We start from the raw sequence: 15425 nt of genomic DNA, 5'->3' as shown, positions 1-15425 counted from the left end.
TAAGGTAACAGGATAGAGTTGTGAAAGAGAACAGCATATTCTATTTCCTTTTACACATTTTAAAGTTTAAGCTTCTTCTACAGTTGCCCAGAATAGTTTTCCTGTTGCTCTTTTCACGTCCTGCACAAGCTGCCTGTGGCTTCTCAAAGTAAAACCGTTGAGTTAAATGGAATTAGGCTGCAATCCAAAGATGCTGAATTCAAGAGGACCTGGAAAGATAAGTAATTTCCTATCAAATGTGTTTCACTACATTAACTGCTTATCACTTCAAATTTCCAGAGCTCATGGTTTCTATTTATAGCACTTATTTAGCAGTACAACGCTGTGAACTGTAATTTCCAGAATATTTTCAGCAACCCAAAGGTTGCTCAACATCAACATTTGGCTGTATTTACTGACTGTCTAAATGAAAAAAATGTTTTAAACTGTCAAAATCAAAAGCATTTATTCCATTTGCTCCACCTCACAGTAAGTGTTTTCTTCTTTACCGGCATGGAATTGCAAATTATTTCTCATAGCTTTGTCCAACAGTAAGCATCAGGAATGGAGTAATTCTGACCCAGAGTTCTTCCAGCTACCCTTTGCCCAGATTGCCTAGCCTAGACTTGGGGCTAATACACCAAAGTATTTTAGTGTTTGGCCTGAGAACTTGTAACTGAGTATCAGATTACCGGATGATAGATAAAGGATGGGTAAGTGTGAAGAACTTGAATGAACAAAAACAGGTGAGTCACATGGTGGCAATTTATTCTGATGGATTTTGCTGGGGTCAAGTCAATAAAACTGGAACATGCCCTTGAAGCTTAGCCCAAGGTCACCAAAGGACACATCCACACAGCTGTAGCAAAGCCAGTCAATGGCATGCTCCACAAGGTGTAAGGAGTGTCCACAACTCCCCTTTTCCATACTTGAATGGTATGATGTGACTTCAAATACATGATGCATTGTATACTGGAAGCTCAGCAAACCTCTGGAAACAATGAACCATTTCCAGCTTCTGTCCAAAGCTCACAGTGCCCTTCTTTCCCACCATCCTATCATGTTTTGTTGTGTAACAGGGAGGAGATTAAAACAAAGTCATTTCCATCAGTTACAGTGATGCATTAACCGCAGGAAGTGACAAGGACACACGTATAACATATAAAACTGTACAAAGCACAAATCTGAAACAAAAACAGAAAGGATGGAAGGACTTAGCTGACCTTGTGGCAGATGCTGCTAGGCTGGCTGAGTTCTTGCAGCATTTGTCTTTTTTTGACAAGGACACAATGTTAACAATTCACTCCATATTTGCCTTTTGACAATTCTGGTCACTTGGACTGAACAAAATCATGCTTTCCCCCCACCCAAATTAGTATTTTTTTTAAATTAAAGCAGAAACACAAACAATTCTGATGACAAAAATAAACTTATTGTCCAATCTGTTGAGTGAAACCATCAAAGAGAAATCCTCTTGTGAAAGCTGGACACCAGGCTTGGCCCCGGGATTCGGGAAAATAGCAAGCACATAGTGACCATCACACTAATAGCTCACAGTCTCACTGGATGAGGCCACTGTTGCATTGATTTTTTTTCTCTCCCAGATTCTATTCTTCACAGCTCAGGTTACAAAAGTCCAAAATAAAGTAAAAAAATTGTGCGTCACAAGCCAGGAGGCGCAAAGCAGGGTAGCTGCCTCTATGTCAGAGGCAGAAGATGGTCTAGATGGTCATGGGTGCCTTTGCTGCTTGATGGCCAATGGGGAGGGGACATTGGGAGCCATGGTCTGGTGAGCAACATTCCCATCTTCAGTAAAGTCGCTTCTCGTAACTGGAAGAGGGAAAAAAAAAAATCAGCACACTCAATTCCTTTCAGGAAGATCATTCATTCTATAATCTCCCCTCCATTGTCCAAGCAGTTACCCCTCAGTTATTCACCCCTCACCCTAAACATTTGGTCAAACAACTAGTCGCTCAGTGCACTGGCATCTGGAGGTTGATGTTTCTGCCTATACAATGATTATATATTAGAAATCCTTTGGCTTTATAACATCTGGAGATGATCTGATGGTATCAAAGATATCACCTATGTAAGTTATTTTTCTTCCTCTTTTCGTCCCCTTAGACCTCCACACAAGTATGTTGCTGGGCACCCTTAAAAGGGCACATGTCCAGAGTTCAAATGGCACTGATATCCTAACTCATCAGTGAATTAAACTGGAATGTTACTGATCATTTCTGTCACAGGTTCCCATTGCAAGAGTCAGTTACATGGGAGGTAACCAAATGATCACTGCACTTTTTGCTAACAGAAATATACTGTCTCTAAATAGAGAAAGCAGCTGACCTTAGTATGGCCAGTGGCCATAGGATTTTGGTTGCAATTTACAGCCCAGAATCATTGTTAAGAACCCTGGCAGAAGACAGGGCTTGGTGGAAATTCCGGGAGGGGCAATGACACTGTACGATAGGGGTCGGGGACACTGATTGGAGCTCAAGGGCACCACAGGGTGTCTCAGGGATTGAAAGGATGGGACAGGATGGAAGCAGAATGAGGACGTGATGAGAATGGGATAGGAGGACCTTGGTCAAAGATCAGGGAGGGAGGCCTCTCCTTATGACAACTGAAGAAAAGGAAGATGTTGAAGGAAGTGCTGGGATAGGGTGGAAATGATCAAGGCCTCAACAGCCTTAGTCAAACAGACAGAAATAAGAAGATATGCAATTAAGCAGAAATTGACAGGGGGACCAGGGTGTGTGTGTGAGCGCGTGCAATGGAGAGAGTGACAGTGTCTGTAGGAGACAGAGGAGGTGGTGAAGGATGAAAATGGGGGATTGGTATCTTACAGTTGGTATGTGGTAGAGTTTTACAGTAGGAAATCCCATAGCCCCTAGAATAATAAGTGGTCACTGGTTTAGTAATTTATTCTAAGCTTTTCCAGATGATCCAAAAGGAGAGTTACGTAAGGAATGAGATTACAGCAGTCACTGAGAGATACAAGAATAGCCTTCACCTCAGGATGAGGCTTGCTGGAAAAGAACCTTGAAAAGGTGCTGTTGGCTTTCTCTAGAGCTCACATGGACACACAATACTGAATCCTCAATGGGTATTCATGTTAATAGCCGAGATTCCAACACCTATCACGTTAACATGCCAGGGTCCTTTGGGCATTGAAGCCAATTGACAGACTACACCAGTGGCAAAGCCACCCTCTGCATGACTGTGTAACCCCAGGGTCTTTCATGACACTTGTAACTTTTGCACAGGACTTTACCGAGTGAGATCTTCACATCCAGAAATTCACAGCACGGAGCCAAAATTCAGGCCACAAACATCAATCTGTGGTTACCAAACATACGTCAACTGGGCAGATTGTTGAGTAACTTTCTGTGGCAGACATAACTTAAGATGCTATTAATCTATTAATTAACAGTTGATTCCAATGGTTTACTTACATGGCAAAAATGTGTATCTGATACGCGATTGCATGAGCAAAAAAAGAGAAAGAAAAATAAAAATGTGTGGATATAACAGCCATCATGGCAAAATACAGTTTTAGTTTCACATGTAACTGCCTAGTATAGTACATCAGGTGAGAACAGCACATGCCCCAGCATACAGCAGCTCTTTTCATATTATAGTCAAGGCCCTGAGTTTGTAAGGTTTCTCAAAAGTGGAGACAGCATTGCCCAGTACAGACAAACACGGAATAAATGTTAACGAGTTCAAGAAGCAAGAGAATTTAACCTATTACACCTCACAGACAGTGGCCCTGACTTATTATGTGCATGAGCTGAAGGTGATTGCCAGACTCTATACATGCACTACAGCAGACAGCTGAGATGTCGTCTACGGGAGAAGCAAAGGAAGCGGGGTGACGCTGAACAACTTCTATCCTTTCCTTTCTGGACTGAAAGAGACACTCCACCTGTCAAGTCTGCGTTCACCACCACAAACCAGAATTGAATCTGGGCACCAACCAGATTGCTCCCCTGTACATATAAACCATTCACCGGCTCAAAATTACATTAGCCTAGGGATATTCAGGCTATCCACAACAGTCATGCTTGGCCATCATCCTCAGTTCTGTTTGAGAAACCAACACCAACCTGCAAAGAGCTTTCATCAAATGTTCTGGCTCAGATCAAGAAAGTTCCCAGAAGAACATAGAACAGTACAGCACAGCACAGACCCTTCGGCCTACAATGTTGTACTGACCCTTAAACCCTACCTCCCATGTAACCCACCTTAAATTCCTCCATATACCTGTCTAGCAGTGTCTTAAATTTCACTAGTGTATCTGCCTCCGCCACTGACTCAGGCAGTGCATTCCATGCACCAACCATTCTCTGAGTAAAAAACCTTCCGCTAATATTCCCCTTGAACTTCCCACCCCTTACCTTAAAGCCAGCTCCTCTTGTACTGAGCAGTGGTGCCCTGGGGAAGAGGCACTGGCTGTCCACTCTATCTATTCCTCTTATAATCTTGTACACCTCTATCATGTCTCCTGTCATCCTTCTTCTCTCCAAAGAGTAAAGCCCTAGCTCCCTTAATCTCTGATCATAATGCATACTTTCTAAACCAGGCAGCATCCTGGTAAATCTCCTCAGTACTCTTTCCAATGCTTCCACATCCTTCCTATAGTGAGGAGACCAGAACTGGACACAGTACTCCAAGTGTGGCCTAACCAGAGTTTTATAGAGCTGCATCATTACCCCACAACTCTTAAACTCTATCCCTCGACTTATGAAAGCTAACACCCCATAAGCTTTCTTAACTACCCTATCTACCTGTGAGGCAACTTTCAGGGATCTATGGACATGTACCACCACATCCCTCTGCTCCTCCACACTACCAAGTATCCTGCCATTTACTTTGTACTCTGCCTTGGAGTTTGTCCTTCCAAAGTGTACCATCTCACACTTCTCCGGGTTGAACTCCATCTGCCACTTCTCAGCCCACTTCTGCATCCTATCAATGTCTCTCTGCAATCTTCGACAATCCTCTACACTATTCACAACACCACCAACCTTTGTGTTGTCTGCAAACGAGCCAATCAACCCTTCTACCCCCCAACATCCAGGTCGTTAATAAAAATCACGAAAAGTAGAGGTCCCAGAAACGATCCTTGTGGGACACCACTAGTCGCAACCCTCCAATCCGAATGTGTTCCATCCACCGCGACCCCCTGCTTTCTGCAGGCATGCCAATTCTGAATCCACCTGGCCAAACTTCCCTGGATCCCATGCCTTCTGAATTTTTGAATAAGCCTACTGTGTGGAACCTTGTCAAATGCCTTACTAAGATCCATGTAGATCACATCCACTGCACTACCCTCATCGATATACCTGGTCACCTCCTCAAAGAACTCTATCAGGCTTGTTAGACACATCTGCCCTTCACAAAGCCATGCTGACTGTCCCTGATCAGACCATGTTTCTCTAAATGCCCATAGATCCTATCTCTAAGAATCTTTTCCAACAGCTTTCCCACCACAGACGTAAGGCTCACTGGTCTATAATTACCCGGACTATCCCTACTGCCTTTTTTGAAAAAGGGGACAACATTCACCTCCCTCCAATCCTCCGGTACCATTCCCGTGAACAACGAGGACTTAAAGATCCTAGCCAGAGGCTCAGCAATCTCTTCCCTCGTTTCGTGGAATTCAGAATGGGGTGGAAAACAGATTATATTTCACTCAGGACTCAGCTAGATGCATTCTCCCAAGAGGCAAACAAGGGAACAAAATCTATCACACTGGGGTGCACACTGAGGCTCTCCATTGGTCAGGGTTGACCATAGATTTGCATCCTTGCTGTCTATGCTAACACCATCTGTTGATACGCAAGCCACTGCTGTGCGATATGGAAAGCAAGCTGTTGCCCATGGAACAGGCTCTCCCTCTCCATGCAGCTGATGGATCACAAGGAGTAGCAGGGACCGATACAGTTTCGCACGAGCAGCGTCACAGGAGTTGGCAGTCAGCGTTGAACTGCCTTTAGGGACTCTGGCTCCTGACATACCTTCCGGATTCACTCCCACAGCCCGCCCATGAGTGGATATAGCAGCAAGGCAGCGGGGGTTTGAAATCAGTTTTCCTTCTTCTAGATAAGCTATTAACCACGGCTGACGAGGCCCATCTGCCCAGATAGGGCCCGTCACATCAGAATCAGAATCAGGTTTATTATCAGCGGCATATGACGTGAAATTTGTTAACAGTGCAGAAAAGATGTTAAACCGATGCTCCCTATTTCCTGTTACACAGATCTAAACTACTCATAGAGTCATTGAGAATATACCAAAGAAACAGGCCTTTCAGTCCATCTAGTCCATGCAGAAACAATTTAGACCACCTACTCCCACTGACCTGCACCAGGACCATAACCATACTATCCATATACCTATCCAAACCTCTCTTAAATGTTGAAATCAAACCCACGTGGATCACTTGCACTGGCAGCTCATTCCACACCCTCACGACCCTCTGAGTGAAGACGTTTCTCCACATGTTCCCCTTAAACTTTTCACCTTTCACCCTTAAGCCATGACCTCTGGTTGTAGTCCCACCCAACCTCAGTGGAAAAAGCCTGCTTGCATTTACCCTAACCCTCTATAATGTTGTATACCTCTAACAAATCCCCTCTCATTCTTCTCAGTTCTAAAGAATACAGTCCTAACTTATTCAATCTTTACTTACAACGCAGGTCCTCCAGACCCAGCAACATCCTTGTAAATTTTCCCTGTACTTTTCAACTTTATTTACATCTTTTCTTTAGGTAGGTGACCAAAACTGCACACAATATTCCAAATTAGGCCTCACCAACATCTTATACAACTTCAACATAACATCCCATTCTTGTTACTAATACTTTGATTTATGAAGGCCAATTGCCAAAAGCTTTCTTTATGACGCAATCTACACATGACACCACTTTCAATAAATTACGGACTTTGTTCCCAGATACCCTTTGTTCTACCACACCCCTCAGTTCACAGGTTAACCTACCCTGGGTGGTCCTACCAAAGTGCAAAACCTCACACTTGTCTGCATTAAATTCTATCTGCCATTTTCAGCCTATTCTTCCAGCTGATACAGATCCTTCTACAGGCCACTACGCCCCCAATCTTGGTGTCATCCACAAATTTGCTGATCCAGTTAACTACATTATCATCCAGATCATTGATATAGGTGACAAATAACAAAGGACCCTTGCGGCAACCCTCTACTACCACTCTGGCTTCTCCCACAAAGCCATTATCTCATCCAATTTACAAACGTTTGTACTTCCTCATCCTGAATGCCGAGCAACGGAACCTTCTTGATCAGCCTCCTGTACGGGACCTTCTCAAATGCCTTACTAAAGTTCATGTTTACCATGACACAATCTGAAGAAGAGCAGGAACAGTCCATCAAGAAAGTTCTGATCAATATTCTTGCTAACCAGCATCACACTAGTTAACATTACAATACACAGGATCACAGAGTGTTCAAATTGGTGACTGGAATTAATTTATTTTTGTACTGAGATACATTTCAAGACAGGGCAGGTAGGGTAACAGTGGGCACCTATACATCAAGGAACCAGAGTAGGTAGTTGTGCCAGTAAGAGCTAAGGTAGGTGAGAACACTAGAGGGCAGGGGACAAGTGCCAGGGAGCAGAGAGCAAGGCTATGAAATCTGGGTGGGCAGCAACTGTGCCAAGTAGCAGGGGGCAAGGGTTGGCAGGCATGCCAGGGAGTAGTGGACAAGGTTGGTAAACATAGGGTGGGCAAAGGGCATGCCAATCAGCAGAGGATGAGGGGACGAGGGGACGTGGTGAGGGAGCAGAGGTTGATGTTGAGAAGCCTCAGTGGGTAGCAGACACCCACAAGTACAGAAGGTGTGCGGGTGAAAAGGCTATCATAATGAGGAAGGTGGATTGTTAAAGGTTTAGTTCTTCAGTGCCAATGAGTGCTTATGAGACAAGGAGAACAAGGACAAACTGCTGCTTGATAATGAGTTAAACATTTGTATATTTCCCTCAAGTTAATCACAGGGAACTTCTCAAATATTTCAATCTTGCCTGGTTCAGGGAAATCATTTTTATAACTCTGCCATTCTATCTTAGGTGACATGATGAAATGGTCATGAGGATGGGCTGCAACTAATCCACCACTAAAAGCAAAAATGAAGTCTAAGTAGAAAAAAATGGAGACAGGTTGAGAGACTTACGAATGCAGACCATGCACACCACCTTCTACCTGAGCGGAGATTGTTCTCTTCTCAAACTTCAGCTCCCCTGAGTACATCATTGATCTGAAAAATGGGTAACATGCAAACAGATTATGAAGTGTCAGGTAGAAGAAATGGTTCAGATGGAAAAACGACAGAGAGAACAAAAATGAGAAGTGATATAGACCAAGTGAATTAAGTAGTCAAGATGTATTCTCCAAAACATTATAATACAATCTAAAGCATTAGTGTTGAGAATCCGATAACCAGTCTCCCTTTTTCGCATGCTCAATGCCCCACTACATTAAATCTTATCTCCATATAATGTAAGATTTATAACAGTAGATTAAGAGCCAAACAGACCATCTTAAGGAACAATGTATTGTCCAGTGTGGAGCTACTGGAAATGGTGGTCTTCTCATTTGTAATTACCACGGAGAAGGCTATAGAAACTAGGGAACTGAAGGAAGAAAACAGTGATGTCCTGAAACAGATCCACATAAGCCACATAAAAGTGGATAAACCGCAAAGGCTTGATTAAGTCTATACTAGGGCATTGTGGAAGACTGGAGAAGAATTTGCTGGGATCTTGGCAAAAATATTTATAACCTTATTACCTACAGGTAAGGCACTAGAAAACTGGAAAGTGGCTAGCATTGTGCCTTTATGATAGGCTGCACAGACAAACCAGGGAACTATAGGGTGGTAAACCTAAACTGAAAGGTGGGTAAGTTACTGGAGGGGATTCTGAGACAGAATCTAGCTACATCTGCATAGGCAGGGACTTATAAGAGACAGTCTGCATAGCTTTGTGCAAGGGAAATCATGTTTCACAGATTTAATTTGAGTTTTTTTTGAAGAGGCGACCAAGAGGATTGACAGGGGAAAGATTATAGACATTATCTAGGCCCCACATGATAGATTGGACTGGAGGGTTGAATCACATGATCCACGAAGATACTAAGCTGGCTTGGTCGTATGGGTCACAAGGTTGCTTCTCAGATTGGAGCTCTGTGTGTGACCAGTGGTGACCGCTCTTATCTGTCTTCTACGAGGGGTGATTGATAAGTTCGTGGCCTAAGATAGAAGAAAGTCCCTTACTATAAGACTATAAGACAAAGGAGCAGAAGTCGGCCATTCAGCCCATCGAGCCTGCTCCGCCATTTTCCCATTTAGTCCCACTCCCCCGCCTTCTCATCATAACCCTTGATGCCCTGACTACTCAGATACCTATCAATCTCTGCCTTATATACACCCAATGACTTGGCCTCCACTGCCGTCCGTGGCAACAAATTCCATAGATTCACCACCCTCTGGCTAAAAGAATTTCTTCGCATTTCTATTCTGAATGGGCGCCCTTCAATCCTTAACTCATGCCCTCTCGTACTAGACTCCCCCATCATGGGAAACAATTTTGCCACATCTACTCTGTCCATGCCTTTCAACATTCAATATGTTTCTGTGAGGTCTCCCCCCATTCTTCTAAACTCCAAGGAATACAGTCCAAGAGCGGACAAACATTCCTCATATATTAACCCTCTCATTCCTGGAATCATTCCAATGAATCTCCTCTGAACCCTCTACAACGTCAGCACATCCTTTCCTAAATAAGGAGCCCAAAACTGCCCACAGTACTCCGAGTGAGGTCTTACCAGCGCCTTATAGAGCCTCAACATCACATCCCTGCTCCTATACTCTATTCCTCTAGAAATGAATGCCAACATTGCATTCGCCTTCTTCACCACCGACTCAACCTGGAGGTTAACCTTAAGGGTATCCTGCACGAGGACTCCCAAGTCCCATTGCATCTCAGAACTTTGAATTCTCTCCCCATTTGAATAATATTCTTCATGATTTTCATAAATGACCTGGACGAGGAAGTGGAGAGATGGATTAGTAAGTTTGCCGATGATACAAAGGTTGGGGGTGGTGTGGATAGTGTGGAGGGCTGTCAGAGGTTACAGCGGGACATTGATAGGATGCAAAGCTGGGCTGAGAAATGGCAGATGGAGTTCAACCCAGATAAGTGTGAAGTTGTTCATTTTGGTAGGTCAAATATGATGGCAGAATATAGTATTAATGGTAAGACTCTTGGCAGTGTGGAGGACCAGAGGGATCTTGGGGTCCAAGTCTATAGGTCGCTCAAAGCAGCCACGCAGGTTAACTCTGTGGTTAAGAAGGCATACGGTGTATTGGCCTTCATCAATCGTGGAATTAAATTTAGGAGCCGAGAGGTAATGTTGCAGCTATATAGGACTCTGGTCAGACCTCACTTGGAATACTGTGCTCAGTTCTGGTCGCCTCACTACAGGAAGGATGTGGAAACCATAGACAGGGTGCAGAGGAGATTTACAAGGATGTTGCCTGGATTGGGGAGCATGCCTTATGAAGACAAGTTGAGTAAACTCGACCTTTTCTCCTTGGAGCGATGGAGGATGAGAGGTGACCTGATGGAGGTGTATAAGATGATGAGAGGCATTGATCGTGTGGATAGTCAGAGGCTTTTCCCAGGGCTGAGATGGCTTCCACAAAAGGACATAGGTTTAAGCTGCTTGGGAGTAGGTACAGAGGAGATGTCAGGGGTAAGTTGTTGTTTTTATTTTATGCAGAGAGTGGTGAGTACATGGAATGGGCTGCCGGCAACGGTGGTGGAGACCGATACAATAGAGTCTTTTAAGAGACTTTCGGATAGGAACATGGAGCTTAGAAAAATTTCTTCGGTGTCCACATTTCCAAGGATCTCACCTGGTCCCTGAACTCCTCCATCCTGATCAAAAAGGCACAACAGCACCTTTATTTCCTGCGAAACATCAAGAAAGCTCACCTCTGTCCCAGGATACTGATGGACTTTTACCACTGTACCATTGAGAGCATACTCACCAACTACATCTCAGCATGATATGGCAATTGTCCCATATCGGACCGCAAAGCGCTCCAGCAGGTGGTGAAAACTGCCCAGTGGATTATCAGCACCCAATTGCCCACTATTGAGAACATCTACCATAAACGATGCCTGGGCAGGGCGAAAAGCATTATCAAGGATGCATCTCACCCTAACCATGGACTTTTTACTCCCCTCCCATCTGGTAGGCGCTATAGGAGCCTCCGGTCCTGCACCAGCAGGCACAGGAAGAGCTTCTTCCCTGAGGCTGTGACCCTGCTGAACCTCACATCACAGCGCTAAGCAGTACTCAATACCCAGAGCCTGGACTGACACCAACCTACTGCCCTCTACTGTGCCTATCGTCTTGCTTATTACTTATTGTAAAGCCTGCATTGTTTTGTGCACTTTACGCAGTCCTGGGTAGGTCTGTAGTCTAGTGTAGTTTTTGTGTTGTTTTATGTAGTTCAGTGTAGTTTCTGTATTGTTTCATGTAGCACCATGGTCTTGAAAAATGTTGTCTCGTTCTTACCGTGTACTGTACCAGCAGTTATGGTCGAAATAACAATAAAAAGTGACTTGACTTGTATTGCACCCATATTGGACTGTCTCAGTACTTTTATATTTGTATTCTGTAGCACTTACTTTTTATTTGCAGTTATTCAGTAAATAATACTATTCTTTTGCACTTCTGGTCAGATGCTAATTGCCTTTCATTGGCTTTGTATCTGTACTCAGCACAATGACAATAAAGTTGAATCTAATCTAACCTAGAGGGCTATGGGTGACCAAAGTAATTTCTATGGTAGGGACACGTTTGGCACAACTTTGTGGGCTGAAGGGCCTGTATTGTGCTAAGGGTTTTCTGTTTCTAAATACGTTCTCTATGTCCCCGGGTAGGGGAGTCTGAAACTAAAGAGCAAAGGTTTAAGGTGAGGGAGGAAAAGTTTTAAAGGGGATCAGAGCACAGAGGCTAGTGGGTACGTAGAACAAGTTGCCAGAGGAAGTGGTAGAGGCAAGTACAGTTACAATGTTTAAGATATTTGGAGAGTATGTGGATTGGAAATGTTGAGATGGATATGAGCCGAAGGCAAATGAATGGGATTGGTTCGGGTGGCACCTTGATTGGCATAAACAAGTTAAGGCGAAGAGTCTGTATAGTTCTATGATTCTATATCCGCTTGGGAAAAACAGGGTCATCCATCAAGCTGCCCCACATTCACACTGGTTTATAGTACCATGAGAAAACGTTTCCACACAGATGGGTAAACAATAAGATTCAAATTACTTGAGAAAAATATAGGAACAATGAAAGAAAGTACACTGCAGGAAAATAGGTTGGCTTTAGGGAGAGGAGGTGTTGGAGTTGTTAAAATACATTAGGATGGATAAGTCCCCGGGGCCTGATAGAATATTCCCCAGGCTGCTCCACGAGGCGAGGGAAGAGATTGCTGAGCCTCTGGCTAGGATCTTTATGTCCTCGTTGTGCACGGGAATGGTACCGAAGGATTGGAGGGAGGCGAATGTTGTCCCCTTGTTCAAAAAGGGTAGTAGGAATAGTCCGGGTAATTATAGACCAGTGAGCCTCGCGTCTGTGGTTGGAAAGCTGTTGGAAAAGATTCTTAGAGATAGGATCTATGGGCATTTAGAGAATTATGGTCTGATCAGGGACAGTCAGCATGGCTTTGTGAAGGGCAGATCGTGTCTAACAAGCCTGATAGAGTTCTTTGAGGTGACCAGGCATATAGATGAGGGTAGTGCAGTGGATGTGATCTATATGGATTTTAGTAAGGCATTTGACAAGGCTCCACACAGTAGGCTTATTCAGAAAGTCAGAAGGCATGGGATCCAGGGAAGTTCGGCCAAGTGGATTCAGAATTGGCTTGCCTGCAGAAGGCAGAGGGTCGTGGTGGAGGGAGTACATTTGGACTGCAGGGTTGTGACTAGTGGTGTCCCACAAGGATCGGTTCTGGGACCTCTATATTTCCTGAATTTTATTAACGACCTGGATGTGGGGGTAGAAGGGTGGGTTGGCAAGTTTGCAGACAACACAAAGGTTGGTGGTGTTGTGGATAGTGTAGAGGATTGTCGAAGATTGCAGACAGACATTGATAGGATGCAGAGGTGGCAGATGGAGTTCAACCTGGAGAAGTGTGAGGTGGTACACTTTGGAAGGACAAACTTCAAGGCAGAGTACAAAGTAAATGGCAGGATACTTGGTAGTGTGGAGGAGCAGAGGGACCTGGGGGTACATGTCCACAGATCCCTGAAAGTTGCCTCACAGGTAGATTGGGTAGTTAAGAAAACTTATGGGGTGTTAGCTTTCTTAAGTCGAGGGATAGAGTTTAAGAGTCGTAAGGAAAGATGCAGCTCTATAAAACTTTGGTTAGGCCACACTTGGAGTACTGTGTCCAGTTCTGGTCGCCTCACTATAGGAAGGATGTGGAAGCATTGGAAAGGGTTCACAGGAGATTTACCAAGATGCCGCCTGGTTTAGAGGGTATACATTATGATCAAAGATTAAGGGAGCTAGGGCTTTACTCCTTGGAGAGAAGGAGGATGAGAGGAGATATGATAGAGGTATACAAGATATTAAGAGGAATAGATAGAGTGGACAGCCAGCGCCTCTTCCCCAGGGCACCACTGCTCAATACAAGAGGACATGGCTTTAAGGTAAGGTGTGGGAAGGGGGATATTAGAGGAAGGTTTTTTACTCAGAGTGGTTGGTGCGTGGAATGCACTGCCTGAGTCAGTGGTGGAGGCAGATACACTAGTGAAATTTAAGAGACTACTAGACAGGTATATGGAGGAATTTAAGGTGGAGGGTTATATGGGAGGCAGGGTGTAAGGGTCGGCATAACATTGTGGGCCGAAGGGCCTGTACTGTGCTGTACTATTCTATGTTTAATTGGAGCCTTAGAATGACTGCCTCTCCTACAGGGGCTTTTCCCAATCTTAAACAATTTCCCCTTGGATCCTTCCACCCTACCAGTGAAACAATGGTGATTGGAAAATAAACACACTGCAAACTTACCGAAGGATGGAGAGGCTCTTGGCTCCGATATCCTGGCATCCATGCTGAATTCCTGCTATCAAGTAAGGTGCAAACTTGTGTATTGATCCCTTGTCCTGAATTAATCCTGAAACTCCTTGGGCTACTTTCACCTTATCACCTTCACTGAACAAGACATGACAGGATCAGTACTGAGAACAGGAATCCTCTAAAATGCCCTGTGCATTGAGATGAGGGCACAATTCTCCTGCCTACTATAATCAGCCTGTAATCAATAAGACCATAAGGGGTCTAGAAGGAGGTAATACTATTTGCCTCTAACTCAGGGGCAAAGTAAGCACAACATAAGGTAGAATTTTACTAACAATCACCCAAACCAGGTCATTTTCAAATAAAACTGGCATTCACACAGGGTGAGAGGACCTGGCTGTATTGGAGATGGACAAATTTAGCTTGATATAAATGTGTCAGTTCTTCGGGTTTTTCAACCAATTAGTATTGTATTTTGTTTTATAATTGACCTACATTTGGCAATGAAGTTAAAATATATCAGTGCATACACGTTACAGCTTCTTTCAAATAGGGAGGAAGATGGGAATCCACCTGACCTCAGAAGAAATGACTTCATGCTGCTGAAGCCTCCTGGTCCCAAACTTACCTGAAGTATCGTTTCTGACTGTTTGTGCTTTTCTCCATTGCGTCCAATGACCCCATGCCACGGTATTTCTTCAACCTCACTCCATCAGAGAAAAAATACTCGCCTGGGGCCTCTGTTGTAGCTGCCAGCAATGAACCCATCATCACTGAGAGGGAATGGTGAGAGAGAAAGATTGAAGAATGTGAAAGTGAGGATGAGTGGAAACAGAAAATACAGAAAGAATTGACATCAACATTGAGCATTCCTTGGTGAGATTTCTGTTATTATCCCACCGTAGCTTCAATGCACATGAAGGGTAATCGTAGACCCCAAGTTAAATATAAAGTATTAACACCAGTTCAAGTATGAACTGGAAGAGGAAAGGCTATTTCACCCTCTGTATCACACGTACCATTTCAGACCCAACTCCATAATGTCATCATTTCCATACATTTCTTTTGTTCTTTGAATAAAATGATCAAAAAAGTGTTTAAGTATAACACTTGACTTTATCAACAGAAAATTAGGGGTCCAAATCAAACATTCCCACAGGAAGGAATTACATAGCAAGACCCAGCTTTTATGCAATCTGCCAAATCCTAATGATAGATCCTGTATCTATGAGAAATGAAGTCAGGGTTGTATCAGTACTGCAGAATCACACTAGTACACAAACCACTGATCTTTTGCTGTTTCCTTTAAC

General features: G+C 43.9%; 1 protein-coding gene across 3 annotated transcripts in view; it reads right to left on the bottom strand.

Annotated features, from left to right (window-relative positions):
- Positions 1-428: 428 nt before the first annotated feature.
- impdh1a (IMP (inosine 5'-monophosphate) dehydrogenase 1a) overlaps positions 429-15425 on the bottom strand; it is a 52775-nt gene continuing 37778 nt past the window's right edge. The window contains exons 11-15 of one of the 3 annotated variants that reach the window (XM_072241673.1): positions 14744-14888; positions 14107-14250; positions 8192-8275; positions 3435-3451; positions 429-1809 (exon numbers count right to left, since the gene is read on the bottom strand). In XM_072241673.1, coding sequence (XP_072097774.1) covers positions 1709-1809; positions 3435-3451; positions 8192-8275; positions 14107-14250; positions 14744-14888 — 491 coding nt within the window. In that variant the 3' untranslated portion in view covers positions 429-1708. The remainder of the gene's footprint in view (positions 1810-3434; positions 3452-8191; positions 8276-14106; positions 14251-14743; positions 14889-15425) is intronic. The other 2 variants (XM_072241671.1, XM_072241672.1) reach the window with 2 other exon arrangements.

Source organism: Mobula birostris, chromosome 23 (genome assembly GCF_030028105.1).
Source record: "Mobula birostris isolate sMobBir1 chromosome 23, sMobBir1.hap1, whole genome shotgun sequence".
In the NCBI taxonomy this organism is placed as follows: Eukaryota; Metazoa; Chordata; class Chondrichthyes; order Myliobatiformes; family Myliobatidae; genus Mobula; species Mobula birostris.
This window is presented reverse-complemented; position numbering and strand designations above follow the sequence as displayed.